The 20,955-nt window shown below is 59.2% G+C and overlaps 3 protein-coding genes across 5 annotated transcripts; 2 read left to right on the plus strand and 1 right to left on the minus strand.

Moving 5' to 3' along the window:
- Positions 1-435: 435 nt before the first annotated feature.
- UBQLN4 (ubiquilin 4) lies at positions 436-13,426 on the minus strand. Of its 2 annotated transcripts, XM_040618582.1 has the most exons (11): positions 13,239-13,426; positions 11,167-11,318; positions 8,469-8,674; positions 7,878-8,140; positions 6,463-6,621; positions 5,529-5,754; positions 4,996-5,135; positions 4,461-4,544; positions 3,734-3,849; positions 2,996-3,173; positions 436-1,715 (listed from the first exon to the last, which is right to left on the minus strand). In XM_040618582.1, exons 1-11 carry the CDS (start codon positions 13,386-13,388, stop codon positions 1,563-1,565), a joined length of 1,827 nt encoding a protein of 608 aa, XP_040474516.1. In that variant the 5' UTR covers positions 13,389-13,426; the 3' UTR covers positions 436-1,562. The 2 variants fall into 2 exon arrangements, with proteins under 2 accessions (XP_040474516.1, XP_040474518.1); XM_040618584.1 differs by lacking the exon at positions 4,461-4,544.
- Positions 13,427-14,305: 879 nt separating this feature from the next.
- Positions 14,306-16,584, plus strand: LAMTOR2 (late endosomal/lysosomal adaptor, MAPK and MTOR activator 2). Its single transcript, XM_040618933.1, has 4 exons — positions 14,306-14,430; positions 15,685-15,847; positions 15,959-16,048; positions 16,332-16,584. The coding sequence occupies exons 1-4, from the start codon at positions 14,333-14,335 to the stop codon at positions 16,386-16,388; spliced, it is 408 nt and encodes a 135-aa protein (XP_040474867.1). The 5' UTR covers positions 14,306-14,332; the 3' UTR covers positions 16,389-16,584.
- A 39-nt stretch (positions 16,585-16,623) lies between these two features.
- On the plus strand, positions 16,624-20,525 carry RAB25 (RAB25, member RAS oncogene family). Of its 2 annotated transcripts, none has more exons than XM_040618895.1 (5): positions 16,624-17,278; positions 18,177-18,372; positions 18,488-18,681; positions 18,839-18,919; positions 19,247-19,687. In XM_040618895.1, the coding sequence occupies exons 1-5, from the start codon at positions 17,239-17,241 to the stop codon at positions 19,255-19,257; spliced, it is 522 nt and encodes a 173-aa protein (XP_040474829.1). In that variant the 5' UTR covers positions 16,624-17,238; the 3' UTR covers positions 19,258-19,687. The 2 variants fall into 2 exon arrangements, with proteins under 2 accessions (XP_040474829.1, XP_040474828.1); XM_040618894.1 differs by lacking the exon at positions 19,247-19,687 and adding an exon at positions 19,702-20,525 and having other exon boundaries at positions 16,705-17,278.
- Positions 20,526-20,955: the final 430 nt, after the last annotated feature.

A 20,955-nucleotide genomic window follows, 5' to 3' on the forward strand; every position in this document is an offset into this window, starting at 1 on the left:
CCTCGCTATGGAAAAGCTGGGGGTAAAATCCACTGTGCAGGTGGTGGCCCAAGGGCTCCCCGGGCACTGGCACCGTCCAGCCGTGAGCAAACCCCTCTGGGTGGCTTTGGTGGCTTCTGTAAAGTCACGTTATCCAAATCCAGCAGGACCAAGCGGCCAGTAGCTCGTCCTACACATCCTTCAGAGCCCCTAATCCAAAGGAAATTTCCACACGGGCCAGATTTTGGGCAAAGTTTCAGCAGCGTTTCTTAGAAACGTCAAAAAATTTCCTGCCACAAGAGGGAAGGATGCCTGGCCGGGTGTGGGGGGGTGTGTGTGTGTCACGCGATGCCCCACGCTACCTGCAAGAGGGACAAGACAGATTAATCACGAGTAATTAGAGGATCTCGATCAACTTCAGCGTGGCAATCAAGGAAGATACATGGAGTGCAGGGAGACAGATGGTTGTGCGCATTTATTTTTCTTTGATAAAAATGGTATGCAAATTACACAGCCATGGAGGCTCTTGGGGAAATATCACCCTGCTGGTCCTCGGGGAGTTTCTTGGAGAGTTGTAACATTCAAACACACCAAAATGGGGCGGGGAGGGAATGGAGGATGGATCTAAACTGGGAAGAACATGAACTTCAACATTTTCCAGTGAAGCGAAAAAGGTCGTTAACTTACTTTTCAATTTCCTTTTTTTTTTGTTTTTAGGCTTTCAGAAATGAGCCGGCTGAGCACAAGAGTCAACACCCCCCCACACCCCACCCCCACTCCAACACCGCTGCGCAGGAACTAAAACTGCTTGGGCAGAAACACACCTTTCAAACACGTTCTTCCGCACGGCACTTTCCACTCCGGTTCAAGAACAGCAAGCCTGATCCCTGAAGGCATCCAGGCTCCTTTACACCATCCCAAGAGTGTAAAAAGGCCGCGCCTCCGACGTAGTTCTCATGCCCATAAAAACCTCCACCAGGAGATCAGAAGCACCTGTGTGCAAGGGACACAGGCTCAGGTCATCCCATGGAACATTAAGACAAATGACATCAGAAATTTCCAGGTAATTTCAATTATTTTTTTTTTTTCCTCATTTTTTTTTTTTTTTTTTTTTTTCTTTTGATCCATTCCCAATAAGATGCTGGGAGAAATAACCAAAACCCAAACTTGGCTCAAGTTTTTAAATATTTGCCTGAAAGGAGGGCTAGGGGAGGGAATCATGTACAGTTAAAATCAAGCTACTCAAAACACAATCATTCAGGTAAGTAACTAGAAGTATCGCCTCTACCATCTAGAGAGAGAGAGAAGAGTGTCTGAGACAGAGGGCATATTTAGGAAAAAATACACATCTGAAGTCTCTGTGGCCACGATGAGAACTGGAATCCACATACAAGCCAGTTAAAGAGCATTTCAACATGAAATCTTAACTTAGTAGGAAGGTCAGGGGTTAAGCTGTATCTTTTTGTTTTAAATACATGGGACAGCTGTCAGATATGAAAATGATGGTGGGCTTTCCTGAAAGATCCCCCTGTGCATGTGTATGGATGCATGTGCTGACGTCTGTGGGGCAGCATGACAAGAGTTTAGGAAGGCTGGGAGCCCAGCAGTCTCTCAATAGCTGCATTGATGTCTCCACCGGTGGCAATCAGCGCCTGGAGGTTGGCCTCGCGGTTAATGAAGCCCATGGCGTTCAGCTGCTCCAGCTGCTGTTGGAATCGCACTTCAGGACTCTGCGCCTACAGAGGGCAAGGACAAAGGACCTTAAGTGTCAGCCAGGACGGGCAGGGCCACCAACAACGGCTGAGCAGGGACCCCCAGCTCAGCTTTAGGTGGACGGAGACACCCCAGGCTCGTTAGCGACGTTGCCCACCTCCCCACGCTGCCCGTTACCCACCTCCCCACGCTGCCGCCCACGGGGAGGCCAAGTTCTGTCCCGACGGTGACGGCAGCGCAGGGGGTTGGATCCCCAGCACCCCCCCCCCCAACACTCTTGGCTTCAAACCTCTGCAGAGGGTCGCTACGCCCCAAAGGAGCCGGCCTGAGACACCAAACCTAGCGTAAAGCGCCGGAGCCAAGTGTAGTGGCTTTGCTGGCAAGGGTTTGGTAGCCAGGGGGCTACAGGGGTGGCTTCGGGGAGTTGCCAGAAGCTTCCCCCCGCATCCAACAGAGCCAATGCCAGCCGGCTCCGAGATGGACCCACCGCAGCGATGGCGGCAGCGCCTCTGATGGCGTGTTAAGAACGGGGGGAATAAAATAAATCTGCATCAGGGGAAGAGAGGAGCGAGACTGTGACAGCAGCAGCCCTGCAGACCCCCAGGGCAGGGCAGGAGCGCTCCCGGCCGCAGCAGAGATTCCCCGGCAGCTGGAGGTGAAGCCCCCGGCCCCCGGGGGAGCAGACCCCCACCCACAGCCCCGGGAGGACCCCACGCCGGGGCAGGGGGTGCCCGCAGGAGGCTGTGACCTGTGGGAAGCCCACGCTGGGGCAGGTTTGCTGGCAGGACCCGTGGCCCCGCGGGGGTCCCACGCTGGAGCAGGTCGTGGAGGACTGTCTCCCGCGGGAGGGACCCCACGCTGGAGCAGGGGAAGAGTGTGAGGAGGAAGGAGCGGCAGAAACGACGTGTGATGAGCTGACCGTAACCCCCATTCCCCGTCTCCTTGTGGGGAGGAGGTTGAGGATTTGGGAATTAAGCCCGGGAGGAAGGGAGGGGTGGGGGGAAGGTGTGCTTTTCCGATTTGAATGGTAATAAATTAATTTCCCCAAGTGTCTGTTTTGCCTGTGATGGTAATTGCTGAGTGATCTCCCTGCCCTTATCTCAACCCATGAGCCTTTTATTTTCTCTCCCCTGTCCTGTTGAGGAGGGCAGTGACAACAGCATCCAGCCAAAGTCAACCCACCACACCAAGAGATGCTTTTTGGGGACATCCTAGAGCGGGGTGGCACTGAGTACAACCTCTAGCTCACCCTGGAGACGTCCCTCCCCAGAAGTGTATCGGCATGCAGCTGGGCGTTACATACTTGAGAGCTTCCTCCGGCCAGCAGCTGGATCATTTGCTGCATGAGCTGCTGTTGGGGGTTACCACCCCCAGCTGGAGAGGCACTGGCCGGCGTCGAAGCGGAGGGAACGGGGTTCTCCGGGATTGTGCTTCCTCCTGTGGAGGACGGGGGCATTCGAGGCATGCCGAAGGAGCCGAGGCTGCAGAGGAAGGCAGGGCGCGCTCAGAGGCAAGCTGGCACTTCTGGGTGACCAGGCTCTGCCACGCCGGCCCTCGCTGAGGTCCGGACTACAGGACAGCTTTGTAAATTAAACCGGCTGCATCGACATCCCGCTCGCACGCAGTGCTGGAAGGAAGCAATCCTAACGGAGGCGAAGGCCTGAAAGGAACTGCAGAGCCTGCACGTGACCCAGAGCAGCCTGCCCCAACGTACCCACCCCACGTCGCGGCTGTGCAGCTCACGCTGTTCTCCAGAGAGAGAAAAATCTTGAGTTCAGCCGATAGGAACTATGGCAAAGAAAGATGGGGGAGGGACCCAAGCGCTTTCCAAACCTTTCCACCAAAAAGAAAGGGTCAAGGGCTTCCCACGTCAAGTACAAACAAGCAGGAAGCGCTAATTAGGCGGAGCGCACACACACGCCGAAGTCCCCATGATGGAGTGGCCTAAGCAGACCTCCTCGATGAATCGACAGCCAGTCTGCCTGCTGGTGTCAAGCACGTCAGCTCTGCCTGCAGAAACCCACTCTGAAACGCTTATTACCTTGGCACTAGTCCTGGGGCCTCCGTTTGCAGCGTCTGGAGTCCCTGCTGGATCTGGAGAAGTGCCTGCATGGCGCGGGGGTTAGTGAGGATGGAGAGGGAGTCTGGGTTCTGCATCTGGGAACAAAGGCAAAAAAGACACCGCGGTACCGAAACAGCGAGAGCTTCGGCAGCCAGAGATCCACCAGCTTTACATCCGAACAGGAATCGGCCCAGAGCTGCAGCCAGAGCGAGCCTGGTCCCTCCGTCAAGTCTCCAGACTGCAGGGTTTCTACAGAGATACTCCAAGAGTTTAGATCAGATTGTCTAAATGAACTAGGTGAATCAGATTAGAAGTGGGGGCGCATGCCTTTGGAATGAAAAGTGATTTTTATCTGATTCACTTGAGTGAACCAGCTGCTCTAGCACAATTAGCTGTTTTAATTTCTGTAAACCCATTACAGGGAGAGACTGTCCACACAGGGGTTTGATGTAGCTTAACTAGTCTAATTGGAAAGTCCACCTTTAGGTAATTTAGATTACTTAATTTAGATTGCCTCGTCTAAGCAAGCTCTTCCTTTCTCCCCTGTGCAAACCCCTTTCTTCCACGTCCCCAACCACCCAAGCCCACATGCTTCCTAGTCCTCACGGCCTGACTAAGCAGCTGAGATACTCCCTTTCCTACGGAGGATGGAAAACTCTGGAGCCCCGGGGCTGAGAGCAGCGCAGGGCCAGACAGGGGCCTTTACCTGCTGCAGGAAGACAGGGAGCTGAAGGCGGAGCTGTTCTTGAAGCTGTGGATTCCCAGCAAAGAGGGGGACATTTACCATGATCTAGCAAGAGACAGCACAGGTAGGTAGGGTCAGAGGGTTTCTGCCACTGGCTGTTAAGCTCTACGTAACTAAGCCATGATGAACAAGTCAGTCACGCCCCTGACTCCCTCCCTGGGCTTCCAACACGCTCCCCTGCTAGCGGGGACTGAAATAAGACAGCTCAGTTCCTGGCAGCAGTGTTGAACAAGGGGCCACTTGGCCGTGGGCAAGAGGAAGGGCCATCCCCGTGCCCCTTGGAAAGCCACCTTTTTTTATCAGGGGCTCTGCTAAGACAGAGGATTCAGTACCGTGACTGCCTTCAGGCTATTGAGAAATACAACAGAACTGTCTACGTTCACTCAGCTCTCCAGTTTCTGCAGGGGGAACCACTGCAACTACAGAAGCAGACGGGTCTCGCCAGCACTGCGCTCACAGCCCGTCTGACAACACAAGACAACTGCAACGCTTTTACCTGTGCTGCAAAGTCCGGGTTCTGGGCAAGAGTCTGCATCATGCTCCGCATATAAGGGGCAGAGATCATGTTCTGCATCAGCTGAGGGTTTTCAGAAATCTGCTGCAGGAGTCCTTGCATCTCTGGGCTGTTAAACATGCCTGCAAGGGGAAAGGGAAGAGAAGACAAAAGGAAAACCGCTTACAAGCCTGAGCACCGCCGCAATGTTCGAAGTACAACCTGACACGTAACAGCAACGCTTTTACTTCATCCCCTGGCCAACAGCGAATATCGTGGTGGACGCCACGGCAGTGCTTTGCTTGCCACTTTCCCATGCTCTCGAGGGCTGCAGGGACACCAGAGTTCCCCCAGTAACCCTCCGACTGGCACACCAGAAAAAAAAAACCCATTTGTGCTTGCAACCGGGCTCGAATCATTCATCTGGAGAGCAGCCACACACAGGCACTCAACCACCAGAGGGAACTCGGGCTTCCTTGGAGAGCAGCGACCTGTTCAGTCAGTAGCACCCTCTGGCTCCTTTCTCGCTTACGTACCAGCCCCAATGTTAGCAGCGTTCAGCCCAAAGGGGTTGGATACAGTTGGTGTGCTTTGGGTGGTTGCCGAGCCAGTGCTCCCTTCGCTGCTGGGTGCCTGGCTCTGGGAAGCAGGGGGCGTGGGGCTCCAGGGGTTCGGTAACGGCTCTCTGTTCTCCGTCCGCAAAGGCTGAGAGCTCGAGCTATCAGAATTTCCCGTCAAGGAAGAGAAAGGATTGTTGCCAAACTAGGGAAAAAGAAAAAAAAAAGAAATAGCCGTCATCAGTTAGCCCCAGCAGGGAATGTTGGACTAACCCCACCACCGGAGCTAGGAAACAGCCGATCATATTCATCCAGGTCCAGAATTTGCTAAGCACATGCCGTAATTTGCCTCCCGAGAAATCCGTAATCCACGACGCACCTCGCTCAGAAAAAGACCAGGCTCAAGAAGTGACCACAGCCCTCCATTTGGCTCCCCAAACGCAGGGCTTCAAAACATCCATGTAAAATCAGCACCCGGACATACCAGTAGGTAATGCTAGACTGGAGTATGTCTGCACAGTTTTTTTGCAGACAGACCTGCGCTCCCTCCTCCTGCGCTCCGAGCCAGCTGGATCTCAGCCAGCTCCAATCCAAAGGCGTCAGGCTTGAGCTAATACAGCCAGCCGGGCTGGGAGCAGAAGGCTGCGCTTAACGAAGCTCTGGGGCCTTCCCATCGGCGATGGCTGGCATCCAGCCTGCCCGAGGAGCACAGGAGCGAGGGCAGGTCCCGTCTCCGATACACCAAACCACGCAATAAAACCAGGCGCTGCACAACGTCCTCCCGCTAGTGGCTGCATTCATCGTTTATAGAGCGGGAGGGGATGAAGAACCCTGCTCAGGGTGCCCCGTTAGCACAGGACCCCTTCCCCGTGCTCAGCCCACGACATCCCGCTTACGGGAACGCAGCCGGTACCTGCTCCCTGGCTGCGCTAAACATGGGCTCCTGGATGTCCGTGTACATCCTGCGCAGGGCGTTGTATCCTCCTGGAATGCTCTCGAGGTTACTCAAAGCGCGGTCCTGGTTCCGCATCATCTCCTGCATCATGGCAGGGTTACGAGCCAATTCCATTGTCTGGGAGAAGGAGGAAAACGTGGAAAGCTCAGGCCCACGTGCACCACAGAAGACCAGAGTGGATCAAGAGGCTGGGGAAGCAGCCCAGCGGCATTCTAGTGATCTACCGGCCCAGCACTGAAAGAGTTAAATCCCAGCTCCCACAAGAAAAGAGTATAATTAAACCCATTTCACAGCCAGAAAGCAGAGATATCTTTTATCCAAGCAAAGAGAGCCCAGGGATCCTGGCTCCTCCCATCCTTGCTCAGCTCTCTTCCTTCTCAACCTCAATTCAAGCTGGATGAGACTGTTTTGTTTCTAAGCAGTATCAGGACATCCAAACATCTAACACCCATATGTTCCCACTCAAAGGAGATGGACTGCATTCAAAAACCGAGAAGGTGGAAGAGATTAGATCCTTCCCATTTCAAGAAACCCAAGAAATTCACCCTCTCCGGGCTTCTGATGGGTCTCCCCTGCACGAGGGAGATCCAGATCTCATCTGGGGAGCTGCTTAAGTACGGATCATTCACAATTTAGTCCCGCAGCTCTGGCACTTCACGTACGGCTGGCAGAGTTGAAAGATAACCGAGAAGCAGATGGAAACTAGGTTCGTCCAGCACCAACCCAGAAAGACCTCCTGACAAGTCTTCCTGGGGGAACAGCAGAGTCCTGTCAAGGGCTGTTTAATACGCAGGCTCTCACTCAACCCTTACGCTGCCCTTCCGATGAACCTTCAGTCTTCCAGACAGCCGGTCCTCTAAGGCACGGGTCCTCTCAGTTCTGGGATTGTACAGAAAATTGAGACCTCTGGGATCCTGGCCTACGACTAGGAGCACTCTCTGCTGATACAGGTAGTAAAATATCGCCTGCACAGCTCTGCAATCAATACTTTATCAAGAGAAATAGAGAAGCAAAAAGCTTTTGCGGTAGCTTCACTGCTCTGTGACTGCTTTTACTCCTGTTCCTGAATCAGAACCCTGTAGCCTTGTACGCGGCACGCCAGGATGATCCCAGCATCCCTTTTTGCCCAACACATGACAGATTCAATAGCCCTGAAAGGGAGATAAAGAGTTGCAAGTATGTGGGTTGAGTAATCAGTATTCACAGAACTCGAGACCACCATCTGTTTGTGGGGAGCTTACAGCAGGAAGGAAGAGATCTCTAAAATCACTGATCTGGCAATTCACACACCCCCTTTGGAGAGGACACACTGAAGCTGGTCCACAAAGATGCTCCTGAACATGCTTTAAAGAGGCCCCGGCGTACTGACTCACCTGCCTCATAAGCTCCGGGTTATTCAGCATGTGGCTTATCTCTGGATTTCGCTCCATGAGCTGCTGCATCTGGGGATTGGCCATGATCATCTGTCTCATGAGGTCAGGGTTAGACATCATGTTCTGCACCAAGGGATTCTCCATGATCTGAGAAAGCATCTCCGGGTTGGACATCAGCTGCCGCTGCATCTGCTGCTGGAGCTCCATGAAGTTGGCAGAGCCCATCCCAAGATTGCCCAGCCCAGTGATGCCGCCAAAGCCAGCTGGAGAGGGAACAACACACGGGGAGAGAGGCATGAGTCAGTAACTGTCGGCAGCTGCAAAAAGAGGACAAGCACATCAGCTGAACTGCACCCACACTAACCTAGGAGTATCCCATATCCCTACGGCAGCCAGCTCCGAAGGAGGACACCCCCTACACACACTTTACTAAGGGCTTGGGCATTGTCCTGAGCAGGGAAACCACGGTACGCCGGTGGAAGCGACTCATGCGAAGCAAGCAGAGACGACTCCAGGGGTCAAGAACCTCGACTCCTTGGTCTAACCCTAGGGAATTCTTTCTTGCCACACCTTCTGGCAGCCACCACTTACACAGGATGGATGTAGCACTATTAGGGCCTCCGTCTCCAGGACCTCCCATGGTCCCTGACCCACTGCTCCGTCTGCTGCCGCTCCCCGCATCAGAAACGGCGCTGCTGGATGTGGAAGGCTGAGACGGGGCAGCAGGAGAAGAAGGGGTTGCGGCGGGGGCAGAAGCAGCATTGGGGGCAGAAGCAGCAGATGTTGAATCTTGGACCCTGCAAAGAAACAAAAGAAGGTGTTAAAACTCCTGAGATTCAGGAGCGGTGAGCAGAGTCCCCCGTGGGGGACACAGGCCAGCGCACCCCACACTGACCAAGCCTCCCCTCACGCCTGCTGTCCCCACAGCAGCCAGCCCTGGCTGCTTCCATCCCTGCCTGCACGGAGGCACAGCTGTGCTCCCAGATGCCTTCCATCTGCTGGAATCTGCCTCCCACCCTGATGCAGAACAGCCTCTGACATTTTATCCTGGCCCACACGAAGCGGCTTGACTGGTCTTACCCCCAGTTGCATCTAGCTCTTCCTTGAATCGCACTGAACTATTTACCTCAGCTATATCCTTGAGCAATGAGTTCGCTCCAAACAGGAAAATCCTCCTGCTGCTCCCACAGAAACCACAGGAGGTTACAGCAGGGCTAGTGCATGGGGTAAACAAGAAACTACTTTTCTGCAAATCCTCCCATGCACTGCATATTCCTACCAGTGCTCCTGGGGGCAAAAATAAGGATCAGCATTACTCTCCAGATCGGGAAACGGAGGCACAAGGCAGCTAGCATCTGTCCCACGAAGCTACCAAACGTTTCTGGCCAGCCTGGCTATGAATTTACGTCTCTGCCACTGGCTGTACCTTGCATGCAAGCCTTCCCCGTCCAACACAAGTTGACGAGAGCTTCTTTTAATACACACATGCAGATGCTGTGCCAGAAGCCACAGTGCAGCAGATGCTGGACATCAGCTTTATTGAGGAAACCAACCCAAGCTAGTACCTTGTAATCACAGTTCCTCCTCAGGATTTTTATAGGAATTTGAAAAAGAGAACATTTAAAGATTCTCTGAGGCATCTGCAGACACAGCAGTGAGTCCTGGACTAGTGCTGAAGAGCTTTCACATGAAATTAGACCACAAAATTCATTTAACTCGCCTCAAATAATGCTATTATGCCCCTGACAAGTAAATAAGAACAACAATTTCTTGATTATTTTTTTTCCAAACCAAGAATGATTCCTTTCTCTAACTCTCTTTCTTTTTTCACTCTTATTCTAGGATTTTAAAAATCAAACCTAAAGGTCCCTGTCCACTTTCCAGACTCACCTGACTGCTGCTGAAAACCAGCAGCCACCGAGAGGGAGGCAGAGAGCGGGGAAACAAAACAAATAGGAAGCTGAACAAAAAAGGAAGAAGGAAGCTGGAGAAAGGTCACTTGGTTTCTCTCAGCACAGGAAGAGGCTGTAATGTCTTCAGTAAGCAGTTATCTGTGACTGTTAGAGGGGGGAAAAAAGGAGCAACCCAGGACAGCTCTCTTGTTTACCCTTTGAAATGGTTCAGACAGTGGTAAACAGCACCAGACTATCAGGCTACCTAGAGATGCAGAATCCAGAGAGAGGCCTCCTGCTGAAGCTGACAATACACACGGTTGTCTTTGGGAAAAAAAAGAGGAGGGTAAAAGAAGAAGAAAAAAAAAAAAAAAAAAAAAAAAAAAGCAAGCACTAATCTTGACTAAGCCAGTAAGGCAGCTCTCCCAGGGGACAGCAGAACGGCACAAATAGATGCAGCCTGTTAGTTCACCAGGAGCCCGATCAAACCACAGCAGGAAGCCCAAGAAATGGTTGCGAAGGGGGTTTTGAGATCAACGAGATGTAGGCTGCGCCTGAGGTACAGCGACTGCTCCCAGGAACCTGCTGTGCCCACCACTCCACTGGGCAGCACTGGGAAAAGCCTGACCCTGCAGGACCCTGCCATCCATCCTGCGCCCCGTTCTCAGGCTGAGCAACATGGTGCAGACGGACACAAGTGAGCCGCGTTCAAACTGGGAGCTACCAGGGTGCGCCCGCAGTCCCATACTGGAGCTAGCAACCACAGCGCTGCGGGCAGGTGGTCGTACACCCCAAATCTTCACTGAGGAGCACCCACCTGTCTGCACCTGCCCGTGCAGAAGCGCCTATAGGTAGCGCAGACACTGCTCTGCACGCGCGGCGTGCCTCCCACGGCACCCCTAAGAGCGTGAGCACTGGCTTAGAGCAGAGGACGTCATAAGAAGCAAAAGAAAAGCTGGGTGTTAATTTTAACTTCAACACGAATTCACTGGGAAAGTAATTTCTGTTACCTGCAACTTATCTCTGTTAGAACTAGTATTAAGTTTCAACAGGTTTTTTCAAGATTACTAAATTGTAAAGGCTCAAAATACGCAAAGCCATATACACGAGCTGTGTTAAAGAAGAGTCAACCCCCTCAGGCACTCGCCACAAACTTACACGGTTGTGTAACTTAGGGAGAAGAGGCAGAGCGATAAACCCCACAGCTGCGTGGCAGAGCCACAGCAGGGAGAGCCTGGGAGAGTTCTCCTGCCGGATCGCCGCTGCCAGACGCGCGCACACTCCAAAGGCAGCGCTCTGGCCTCGCCTGCTTCAGCCACAGGGCAGAAATGCTCCACCATCGTTTATTCGCATCATCTGCTCACTCTCAGCCCCCCCCCAACGAAAAACTTTCTTACTTTTGCGGAGTCTTAATGACCAAGTGCACAGTCAGCCCATCTTTGATCCCGTGTTGATTCAATGTGTCTCCATCCTTCAGGATCTTCCCGGCAAAGATCAGAACCAGCTGATCCTGTTTGGCTTTAAACCGCCTGGAAATCTCTTCTTTGAACTGAAAAACAAACGAAATATTTTTCAGGCAAAGGACCAAGACTAGAAATTTAAAGCTAATACTCCAGATATCATATCCACTATGCAAACAGCATAAGGAACTGACAGTCCTTCAGTACCTCACCCAAAAGGAGCCCATGCAGGTACCAAGTCAGTCACCAGTTGCTGAGGATGTCTGAGGCGTTAAGAAAAAAAAAAAAAACAACAAACACAAAGACAAGCTCTACACTTACAAAACGTGGAGTAAATTTCAGAAAGAATAGAGCAATTACCTCAAGAAGAGCTGGAGGCTTCCAAAGCAAGATCAACTGTGTCTCTTAGGTCTAATCCAAACACACCATTTATCCTCTGAATGACTGAACTGGTTTTGTCTCTGCTCATTTGATTTATTTTTTTTTTTTTTTCCTAAGGAAAGCCCAACTCTGATTTAATACAGGACAGAGCTCTATGGAAAAGGGAACAATCCTTTACCAGCCAATGGAAATAAACTAGGTCTTCTCCAATTCCTATTTCTGCAACCGAATTCCCTAGGAGCACGCCATGCCACTAACACCGACACCTCTTCCTCACTGGGAGATGGGGTGGGGTGAACACCTACCAAGAAGATTGTCACGGCTAGCCCAGCTGGGGCATTCCTAAGTTGATTTGGGAGGAAAAAAAAAAGCCTTGCATTTGGAAACCTACAGGAAATTCAGAGGGGAAGGCCAGGCTGGAAAGCGAAGCGCACACCTGGCCCAGAGGAGCTCGCAGCCTTCGCACCAGAATCCTCAAAAACAACACCTGGGAGAGCAGCCCGGAGCCCTGGCTCATCCCGGCCGCAGAGCTCCATGCCCTCCTCCGTACAAAGCTGTCACTAATATCCCACTTATAGCAGGAAGAAGCAGGAGGACCACATGTACTACAGCCCCTGCCTACCCCACGGCTCCACTCCCCAGAGATGCCCACCGGGTCCTTCACACCACAGCCTCCTGCCCTACACCCCAGACCAAAGCGCACAGCAAGCCGAGAGCCGCACCGATGCCACCTTGCCCCAGTGGGCACAGTTGCTCCGTCGGTCCTCCAGCCAGTCCTTGCAAATTCCAGCGCCCTTCCGCTCACCCCGTGCCACCGTGCCCGGTGACGCTCCCTCGCAGGAGCAGACCCCCCCCCAGCCCACGTGTGGGGTGACAACCCCTTTCCTCCGCGCCATCCGAGCCCTCTGCCCCTCTCCATCCATCCGAGCCCTCTGCCCCTCTCCATCCATCCGAGCCCTCTCCATCCGACCTTCATCCCAAAGACTCATGGAGCTCCTCTCACCCACGGGCTCAGCCCCCCCGTGTCTGGACCCACCCCCCAGCACCCCCCACGCACCCATCCGGCTCTGCCCCCAAAGCCACTTCCCCCCATCGCAGCGCCCTTCCCTCCCGCTCCCCACACAGCCCAGCCCACAGACACACACCCCCAGCCACCATCCCCCTCAAACCCAATCTCCAAGCCCCTCACCCCCTATTTCTGACACCCACAAACCCTCCCACGGATTGCCCCCAGCACCATTCCCCCAAGGCTGTTCCCAGCCTCAGCCCCCTACCCACCCCCCCAAGCACCTGCCCTCACCCACATCCCCCTGCCCCCTCACAGCCTGGCTCCCACCAGGCCCCAAAGGCCAGGGGTGCCCCCCAACCACCCCCCAGGCCCCCCACCCAAGAGCCAGGCCTCCAAAAGCCCCCCCAGTCCCCCCCTCCCACCCTAAGCCAGGCTCCCCCGCACCTCGGGGCCCCTCACTCCCCCTCGAAAGCCCTCCCCCCCTCCCCAAAGCCAGCTCCATACCCAAAAAGCCCCCTCCCTCAGCCCCCCAACCCCTCACCCTCCCAGCCCCCCCCTCACCCCACAGCCAGGCCCCCCCCGGCCCCTCCACACAGCCCAGGCCCGCCCCCGCCCGCACCACGCGCACGGAGGCGCCGTCCGCGATGACGATCTCCTCCTTGTCCTTGGGGGTCTTCACGGTGACGCGGATAAGAGCCCCGCCGGGGCCGACCAGCCCCGCCTCGCCCTCCCCGCCGGGGCCGGGCCCGCCGCCGCTCGGCTCCGCCATCTTCGCCGCCCGCCCCGCCAGCCCGGGCCGCCACCAGAGAAAGGCGGCGCGCGCCGCCGCGCAAGAGCGGCGTCACGGCCCCCGGCGCCGGTGTTACCGCCCCCTGGCGGCCCGGCGGGGAGTTGCACCGCGGCGGGACGGGGGCGGGGCGGGGCAAAGAGGGGGCAACTGCCCACACCCCCGGGCTCCGGCAGAGCCCCCTTAGCCGGATCCGTCCTGTGTCCCCCGCCCCAGTAGCCAGATTCCTCCCGCACCCCCCCCATTAGCCGGACCCATCCTGCCCTCCCCATTAACCAGATGCCTCCTGCACCCCCCCATTGGCAGGACCCATCCTGCCCTCCCCCATTAGCCGGATCCCCCCTGCACCCCCCATTAGCCGTGTCCGTCCCGCACCCCCACCCCCCCATGTACCCCCCTTCACTGGGCAACCAGCCCCCCGCACCGTGACCGGGGGTTTGGGGGTCCGGGGGAGGGGGGGGCGCGGGGGGCTGGCTGGGGATTTGGGGGTCCGAGGGGGGGGGAGGGGGCTGGCTGGGGGGTTTTGGGGGTCCCGCCGGGGGGAGGTTGGCTGGGGGGTTTGGGGGTCCGAGCGGGGTGGGGTGGGGGGTCTAGCTGGGGGTTTCGGGGTGTCTCGCCGGGGTGTTGGGGGTCCCACCGGGGGGGTGACGGCTGGCTGGGGGTTTGGGGGTTCCCCTCGGGGGGCTTGGGTGTCCGGCCGGGGGCTCTGGCTGGGGGGTTGGGGGTGTCCGGCCCATCCCGGCCCTGCCCTGCGCCCCCTCGCCGCCCGTGGTGGCTTCACCCCACGGCCCCTCGGGGGGACACACACCCCAGGGCACCCCGAGGGGACCCCCGCTCCCCGCCCCCCGAGCTGGCGGGCGGCACCCGGGGGGTGCCCCGAGGGGCGGGGCGGGCGCGCGGGGCGGGCGGGGACTACACGTCCCGGCATGCCCCGCGCGGCCCCGCCCCCCGCCGCCATGCTGCGCCCCAAGGCCCTCACGCAGGTGCTGAGCCAGGCCAACACCGGCGGGGTCCAGAGCACCCTGTGAGTAGGGGCGGGGGCGGGGGCATGATCCTGCCCGGTGCGGGGTGCAGCCGGGGGGGACAGGTTCCTGCCCCCGGCCCTGCCAGGGCCCCACCGAGGGGGTCCTGCGGGGGCCGTGCACGGTGCTGGGCCGTGCGTGGGGCTGTGCGTGGTGCGTGGGGTCGGGGCTGTGCACGGTGCTGGGCCTGTGCACGGTGCTGGGGAGTGCACGGTGCTGGGGAGTGCACGGTGCTGGGCCTGTGCACGGTGCTGGCCCTGTGCACGGTGCTGGGGAGTGCACGGTGCTGGGCCTGTGCACGGTGCTGGCCCTGTGCACGGTGCTGGGGAGTGCACGGTGCTGGGCCTGTGCACGGTGCTGGGGAGTGCACGGTGCTGGGCAGTGCACGGTGCTGGGCCTGTGCACGGTGCTGGCCCTGTGCACGGTGCTGGCCCTGTGCACGGTGCTGGGCAGTGCACGGTGCTGGGCAGTGCACGGTGCTGGCCCTGTGCACGGTGCTGGGCCTGTGCACGGTGCTGGGGAGTGCACGGTGCTGGCCCTGTGCACGGTGCTGGGCAGTGCACGGTGCTGGCCCTGTGCACGGTGCTGGCCCTGTGCACGGTGCTGGCCCTGTGCACGGTGCTGGGCAGTGCACGGTGCTGGCCCTGTGCACGGTGCTGGGCAGTGCACGGTGCTGGGCAGTGCACGGTGCTGGCCCTGTGCACGGTGCTGGGCAGTGCGTGGTGCTGGGCCATGCACAGTGTGTGGTGCTGGAGCTGTGCACGGTGCATGGCGCTGGTGCTGTGCATGGTAAATGATGTACAGTGCTGGGGCCATGCATGGTGTGCTGGGGCCGTGCACGGTGCTGGGTCATGCATGGTGCGCTGGGTTGTGCACCGTGCATGGTTCTGGGTCATGCATGGTGCTGGGCCGTGCATGACGCATGGTGCTGGGTCTGTACACGGCGCGTGGTGCTGGGCCTGTGCACGGTGCATGTCCGTGGTGCTGGGCCGTGCACGGTGCCAGGGCCATGCAGGGTGCACCGTGCGTGCCCACCGGGCTGCTGCCCATTCTGCACCAGCCGCAGCCACCGCGGACCCCCACCACCCTGCACCCCTCACCCCCTGCCAGAGCCCCCTGCCAACCTGGGGTGCCCTGTGCTGGCACCGGGGGGTGGGGGGTGGGGGGGTGGTTTGCTCTGCCCCCTGGCACCACAGTGGGGTCTGCCCCGCTGTGTGTAGAGGCACCAATTTGGCCCCCCCCCCCCCCATTTCCAGGCTCCTGAACAATGAGGGGTCCTTGCTCGCCTACTCGGGCTACGGGGACACCGATGCCAGGGTCACCGCAGCCATCGCCAGCAACATCTGGGTGGCCTACGACAAGAACGGCCACCAGGCGTTCAATGAGGACAACCTCAAGTTCATCCTCATGGACTGCATGGTACGTGGGGCTGGGGGCTGCCCCCCCCCCTCCCAGAGGGTCCCCTGGGACCCTGCTGGGGGTCCCTGCCGAGCTAGGGGTGCGATGGGTGCTGTTTCTCCCCCGGGGCAGGAGGGACGCGTGGCCATCACGCGGGTGGCCAACCTGCTGCTCTGCATGTACGCCAAGGAGACGGTGGGATTTGGGATGCTGAAGGCCAAGGTAATGCTGGGGGGGGAGGGGTGCTGGGGAGGGGAGGGGGTCCAGGCTGCGTCCCACTTGGGAAAAGGAGGGTGAGGATGGGGGTGGTGGAGGAAGCTGCTGCACCTGGGATGCATTTTTGCTCCTTGCCTCCACTGTCCCCCGTGCCAGCCCCACGCACTGCCCCACACCTTTTTAATGCCCTAAAAATTAAATATAAATTAAAATAAACCCACGGGTGGTGCGCATGGGTTGGGGGGGGGTCCACCTCACATCCCCCCTTGACGCCGCTCTCCGCTCGCAGGCACAGGCGCTGGTCCAGTACCTGGAGGAGCCGCTCACGCAAGTGGCCGCATCCTGAGCACGGCGCTTCAGGGGCTTGGAGGTGCAAAGGCTGTTTGCTTCCATGCCCTCACTGGTGGTGCTGGGGGGTGGTGCTGAGCAGCCTCACGGGCATCCCGGAGCTTGGTCCTGCTTTGGTGTGGCCTTGATAAAAATCAAGTGGAGGGAGTATAAGAGATGCGGGGGCGGGGGAATAAAAATGCGTGTGATGGTTCCGTGCTGTGTGTCTCTTGTGAATCCAAGGAGCTGGGGGGGTAACGCAGGCACTGGGGGTGCCCTGGGCAGTGCTTTGGGGTCAACCAGCGCTGCCAGGGGCTTGTGTCAGCGTGGTGCTGAGCCCCCTCTGCACCCTGGGGCGGCGGGGGCGGGGGGGGGAGGCAGCGGGGGTTGCGCCCCTGCCCCGCTTTGCCCAGCTTTCACACGATGGCAGCAGAGGCGGGGGGACGCGTTGGAGCTGGGGGCTCAGCTGCTGGCCCCCGCTGCCCCAGCCTGCCCCGCGCCGCTGCCTCCGCCACCCCCAGCTGCCAGGATCAGGCCCCGGCTCCACCTCCGGCCACCCCGTGACGGTCCCAGGGGTGACACTACCTGCCCAACCTGCGCCGCGACACCCGGTCCCACCCCTTGAGTCAACCAGCCCCGCCGCGACGCCAACCCCGCTGGCCTTGCCGTCTCTCTCCCGGACCCCTCTAGCCCCCCCCGCACCCTGCTTGTACCCCCAGACCCCACTTGCTTCCCCCCCCCTCCCCCTCCCCGGAGGAAACTTTGCCCCCTCGGTGCCTCCCGGAGCCCGTCCCACCCGGTGCCGCCTGCTCGAGGGAAGGAGGAAGCCAAGCGACGGCAGCGCCAGCAAGGGTGGCAGCCAGGGCAACATGGGCAGCGCCGAGGAGGATTATAATTTTGTCTTCAAGGGTGAGTACTGAGCTCGGGGGGGATTCCCGAGTCCCCCCTGCCCCTTCCCCAAAAGGGATGGAGCAGGAGGTTGGGGGCTGCGGGGAGGGAACTGGGATGTTGTTGGCCGTCCCCGCGGCTTGGATGCCTGCCAGGGTCAGGGGACTGGGGAGCAGGCGCCGGCCGTGACCCCGGGGCTGGTGGCAGCGAGGTCAGGGCTGGAAACGGCACAGGGAGACCCAGGCCCACCACGGCACAGGGACCCCAGGCAAGCTGTTGGCACAGAGGGTGTGAGACATAAATGCAGTGAGAGCCCATTAACCCCCGAGAGCGGCGGGCGTTTGGAAGTCATTCTGCTGCGGTGACCTGTGGTGGCACAAGCTGAGGACACAGGGGTCAACCCTGGGCTGGAGAAACGGGGGCGCAGCCTCGTGCCCCCCGAGCTTGAGCTCCTGGGGCACAGGACCCCGGCGTCCTGTGGGTGCTACCGGCCAGATCCTGCAGGACCTTGGTGCTCCCGTTGGGCACGTGGAGGTGGAGTGGCTCCGGTGTGCCACCAGCTCAGGGTGCCCACCCAAGTGGGGTGACCAGGGGGTTGCCAGCGTGTCCTGCTGCCCACAGCCTGGTAGCCACGACCCCCTGGGCAGCTGGGGTGGCTCAGTCGCGCTCAAGGGGCTGCGAGCTCGTGGTGTGGGGCCAGGACCCCCGTTTGCTGAAGGTGTGACAGTGGTGGGTGTCAGACCCATGTGCTTGCCCAGGTCTGGGGTCACCAGGTGACAAGGGGTGCCCGTGCACCGAGGCGAGGAGCTGCTGGGTGGTCTGGCTCGGGTTGGGAAGGAATATTTAATTACTGTAGAGGGTCTTGGAGCAGCCCTCGCCCCTCCCCAACGACTCCGGTGGGCTTTTTTCCCTTCCACAGTCGTCCTGATCGGGGAGTCCGGGGTGGGCAAAACCAACCTGCTCTCCCGCTTCACCCGCAACGAGTTCAACCACGACAGCCGCACCACCATCGGCGTGGAGTTCTCCACCCGCACCATCCTGGTGGGAGATGCTGTGGTGAAGGCTCAGATCTGGGACACGGCCGGGCTGGAGCGATACCGCGCCATCACCTCTGCGTAAGGCTGGGGCTACCCAAAACCAGGGCTCTGCCCCGGGTGGTGATACCCTCACAGCTGAGCCCCACGGGTGAGGATGCTGGGGGACGGGGGTGACGGTGGGGTTCTCCCGTAGGTATTACCGGGGAGCTGTGGGTGCCCTGGTTGTCTTTGACATCACCAAGCACCAGACGTATAACGTGGTGGACCGCTGGCTGAAGGAGCTGTACGACCACGCTGAGGCCAGCATCGTCGTCATGCTGGTGGGGAACAAGACCGACCTGGCGCAGGCTCGGGAGGTGCCCATGGAGGAGGCGAAAATGTTTGCAGGTACAGGCTGGCATCCTGCTGTGGTGCTGGGGCTTGGCACCCTCCTCAAGAGCCAGGACCCGCACCGATGCCGGCACCTGGACACCTCAAAAGAGGGTCCGAAACTGGAGCGGGGGGCTGCATCGGTGCGGGGGTGGGGGGTCTCCTCTCATTGCAGACAACAACGGGCTGCTCTTCGTCGAGACCTCGGCGCTGGACTCCACCAATGTCGAGCAGGCATTCGAGACCATCCTGAAGGGTACGTGCACCGGTGCCGTCATGCACCAGGGTCCTGGGGATCAGGGCACCGCGGGGTCCCTTAGCGGGGACAGGGGGCTGGGCAGAGGCTGCGTGCGCTTCACTCTGCCCTGCTCCACGTGAGCTCCTTGGGGCTGGTTCCCTCTTGTTTTTCTGGCTGGTTTGGTTTCTGGCCTTTCCTGCCGGGGTGTTTCGCTCTCCGCACCCCTGGCTTTGTTCTCACAGCCCCTGGGCATCCCCAAAGCCCCCGGGGTCTCCCTCTCCCCCCTCCCCTGTAATCCCCACTCCCCCTTCCTGTTGTCCTGGGCTCCTGACTCAATGTCTCCAGCACCCTGCTGAACCGGCTGGGGGGACATGGATGGCAGGAGGTGATGCTCAGCCGGGAGCACCTCTCCAGGAATGGCAGCCAGCAGCGGCAGGGCAGGAGCGCAGCGAGGTGTGCCGTGCCGTGCCGTGCCGTGCCGGAGCGTGCCAAGCCAGGCCGGCCCGGCGAGCTGCCAGCACCAGCGTGGGGTGAAGCATTAATCCCAGGTTGGGCAAGAGGAAATTGCCTCAGCGCAGGGTGTTCCCCAGGCACCGCAGGGATGCAACTTGGGGAGATCTGCTCCCTTGGCACCCTCAACCCATCCCCTCTGCCGCATAAAGGGGAAGGAGGGCCACCGGCGTGGCAAGCAGTGGCCCAAAGGGCGAGCAACGGGGGCTGCGGGCTCGAAGCTTCCCTGGGGGACCCTCAGCTGACACGCAGTCGTCCCCCCCCCCCCCCCGGCACCTCTTGTTTTGCAGAGATCTTCCACAAAGTGCAGAAACAGAAGCAGAGGAGCAGCCAAAGCAACCTGGTGGCACTGGCCAACGAGAGCGTGGAGAGCACGGCCCCAGCGGCGGTGGAGAAGCGCCCGTGCTGCGTGGCCCTCTGAGCCGGCCGGGCACCCCGGGAAGCCCCCGGGGACCCCCGCAGCCCTGGGACGTGCCAGTGGCGTAGAGCTCTGCCTCGGTGCAGACTGGTCTGGCCACTGGCACAGGTGTCACCCAGCCTGCGGTGCCACACGGTGTCACACCTGTCCTGGTGCAGTGGGGACCTGCAGCCCGGACAGGGGCCAAATCCTGCCATCACCGGTGAGAAGCACCAGTGCCAGCAGCTCTTCTCTGTCTGCTTCGGTTCTGATGAGCTTCGCCACCGTCACGCATGGACCTCCCAGCCCCTCCGGACCCCCAGGGCACGGAGACACCCGAGGCATCGCGGGAGGAGCCGGGAGGTTCTGGCCAGGACCATGGCAGTGACCGGAGCCTCTCCGCTTGCGTCTGGCCCTGGGATTGCTCCTGTGGGTTCACCCTGCGCCACGCGTTGGGGACGTGGCTGTCCCCGCAGGTCTCCATCCCCACCGGGGGCTGCTCTGGGGTCATCCCAAGCCCTTGGCAGCTCTCAGCCCTTGGCACACCTCTGTCCCCAGCGCAGGCGTGGGACAAGCATGATGGCAGGACATAGCAAAGGTCCCTTGTGCCTGCATGGTGGGATGGAGCTCAGTGCAGAGCCCGGTACCGAGGGGCCTGGGAGCAGCTCCGTGTCCAGCGCGGGGGTGACGCAATCATTAAAGGACTTGTGAAACGCAGCTTGGCTGAGCTGGAATTCCTGTGTGTTTGTTTTCCCATCCCCTCGTCCCCACCTCCATGGCATGCCAGAGATTGTGGCTGCCCAAGCAGCTCAGCCCAATGCCATGGCCCCCCCGTGCCCCCCCAGCCCAATGCCATGACCCCCTGCACCCCATCCCACCCTGATGCCGTGGTCCCCCTGTGCCCCCCTGCTGATGCCATGGTCCCCCTGCACCCCATCCCACGCTGGTGCCACAGTCCCCCTGTGCCCCCCCCCCAGCCTGATGCCATGGTCCCCCTGTGCCTCCTCCCGGCCCAATGCCATGGTCCCCCTGTACCCCCCACCCTGTGCCCCATCCTACCCTGATGCCATGGTCCCCCTGTGCCCCCCCACCCTGGTGCTATGTTCCCCCTATGCCCCCCACCCCTGATGCCATGGTCCCCCTGTGC

This window comes from Falco naumanni, chromosome 20 (assembly GCF_017639655.2).
Source record: "Falco naumanni isolate bFalNau1 chromosome 20, bFalNau1.pat, whole genome shotgun sequence".
NCBI classification, from domain to species: domain Eukaryota; kingdom Metazoa; phylum Chordata; class Aves; order Falconiformes; family Falconidae; genus Falco; species Falco naumanni.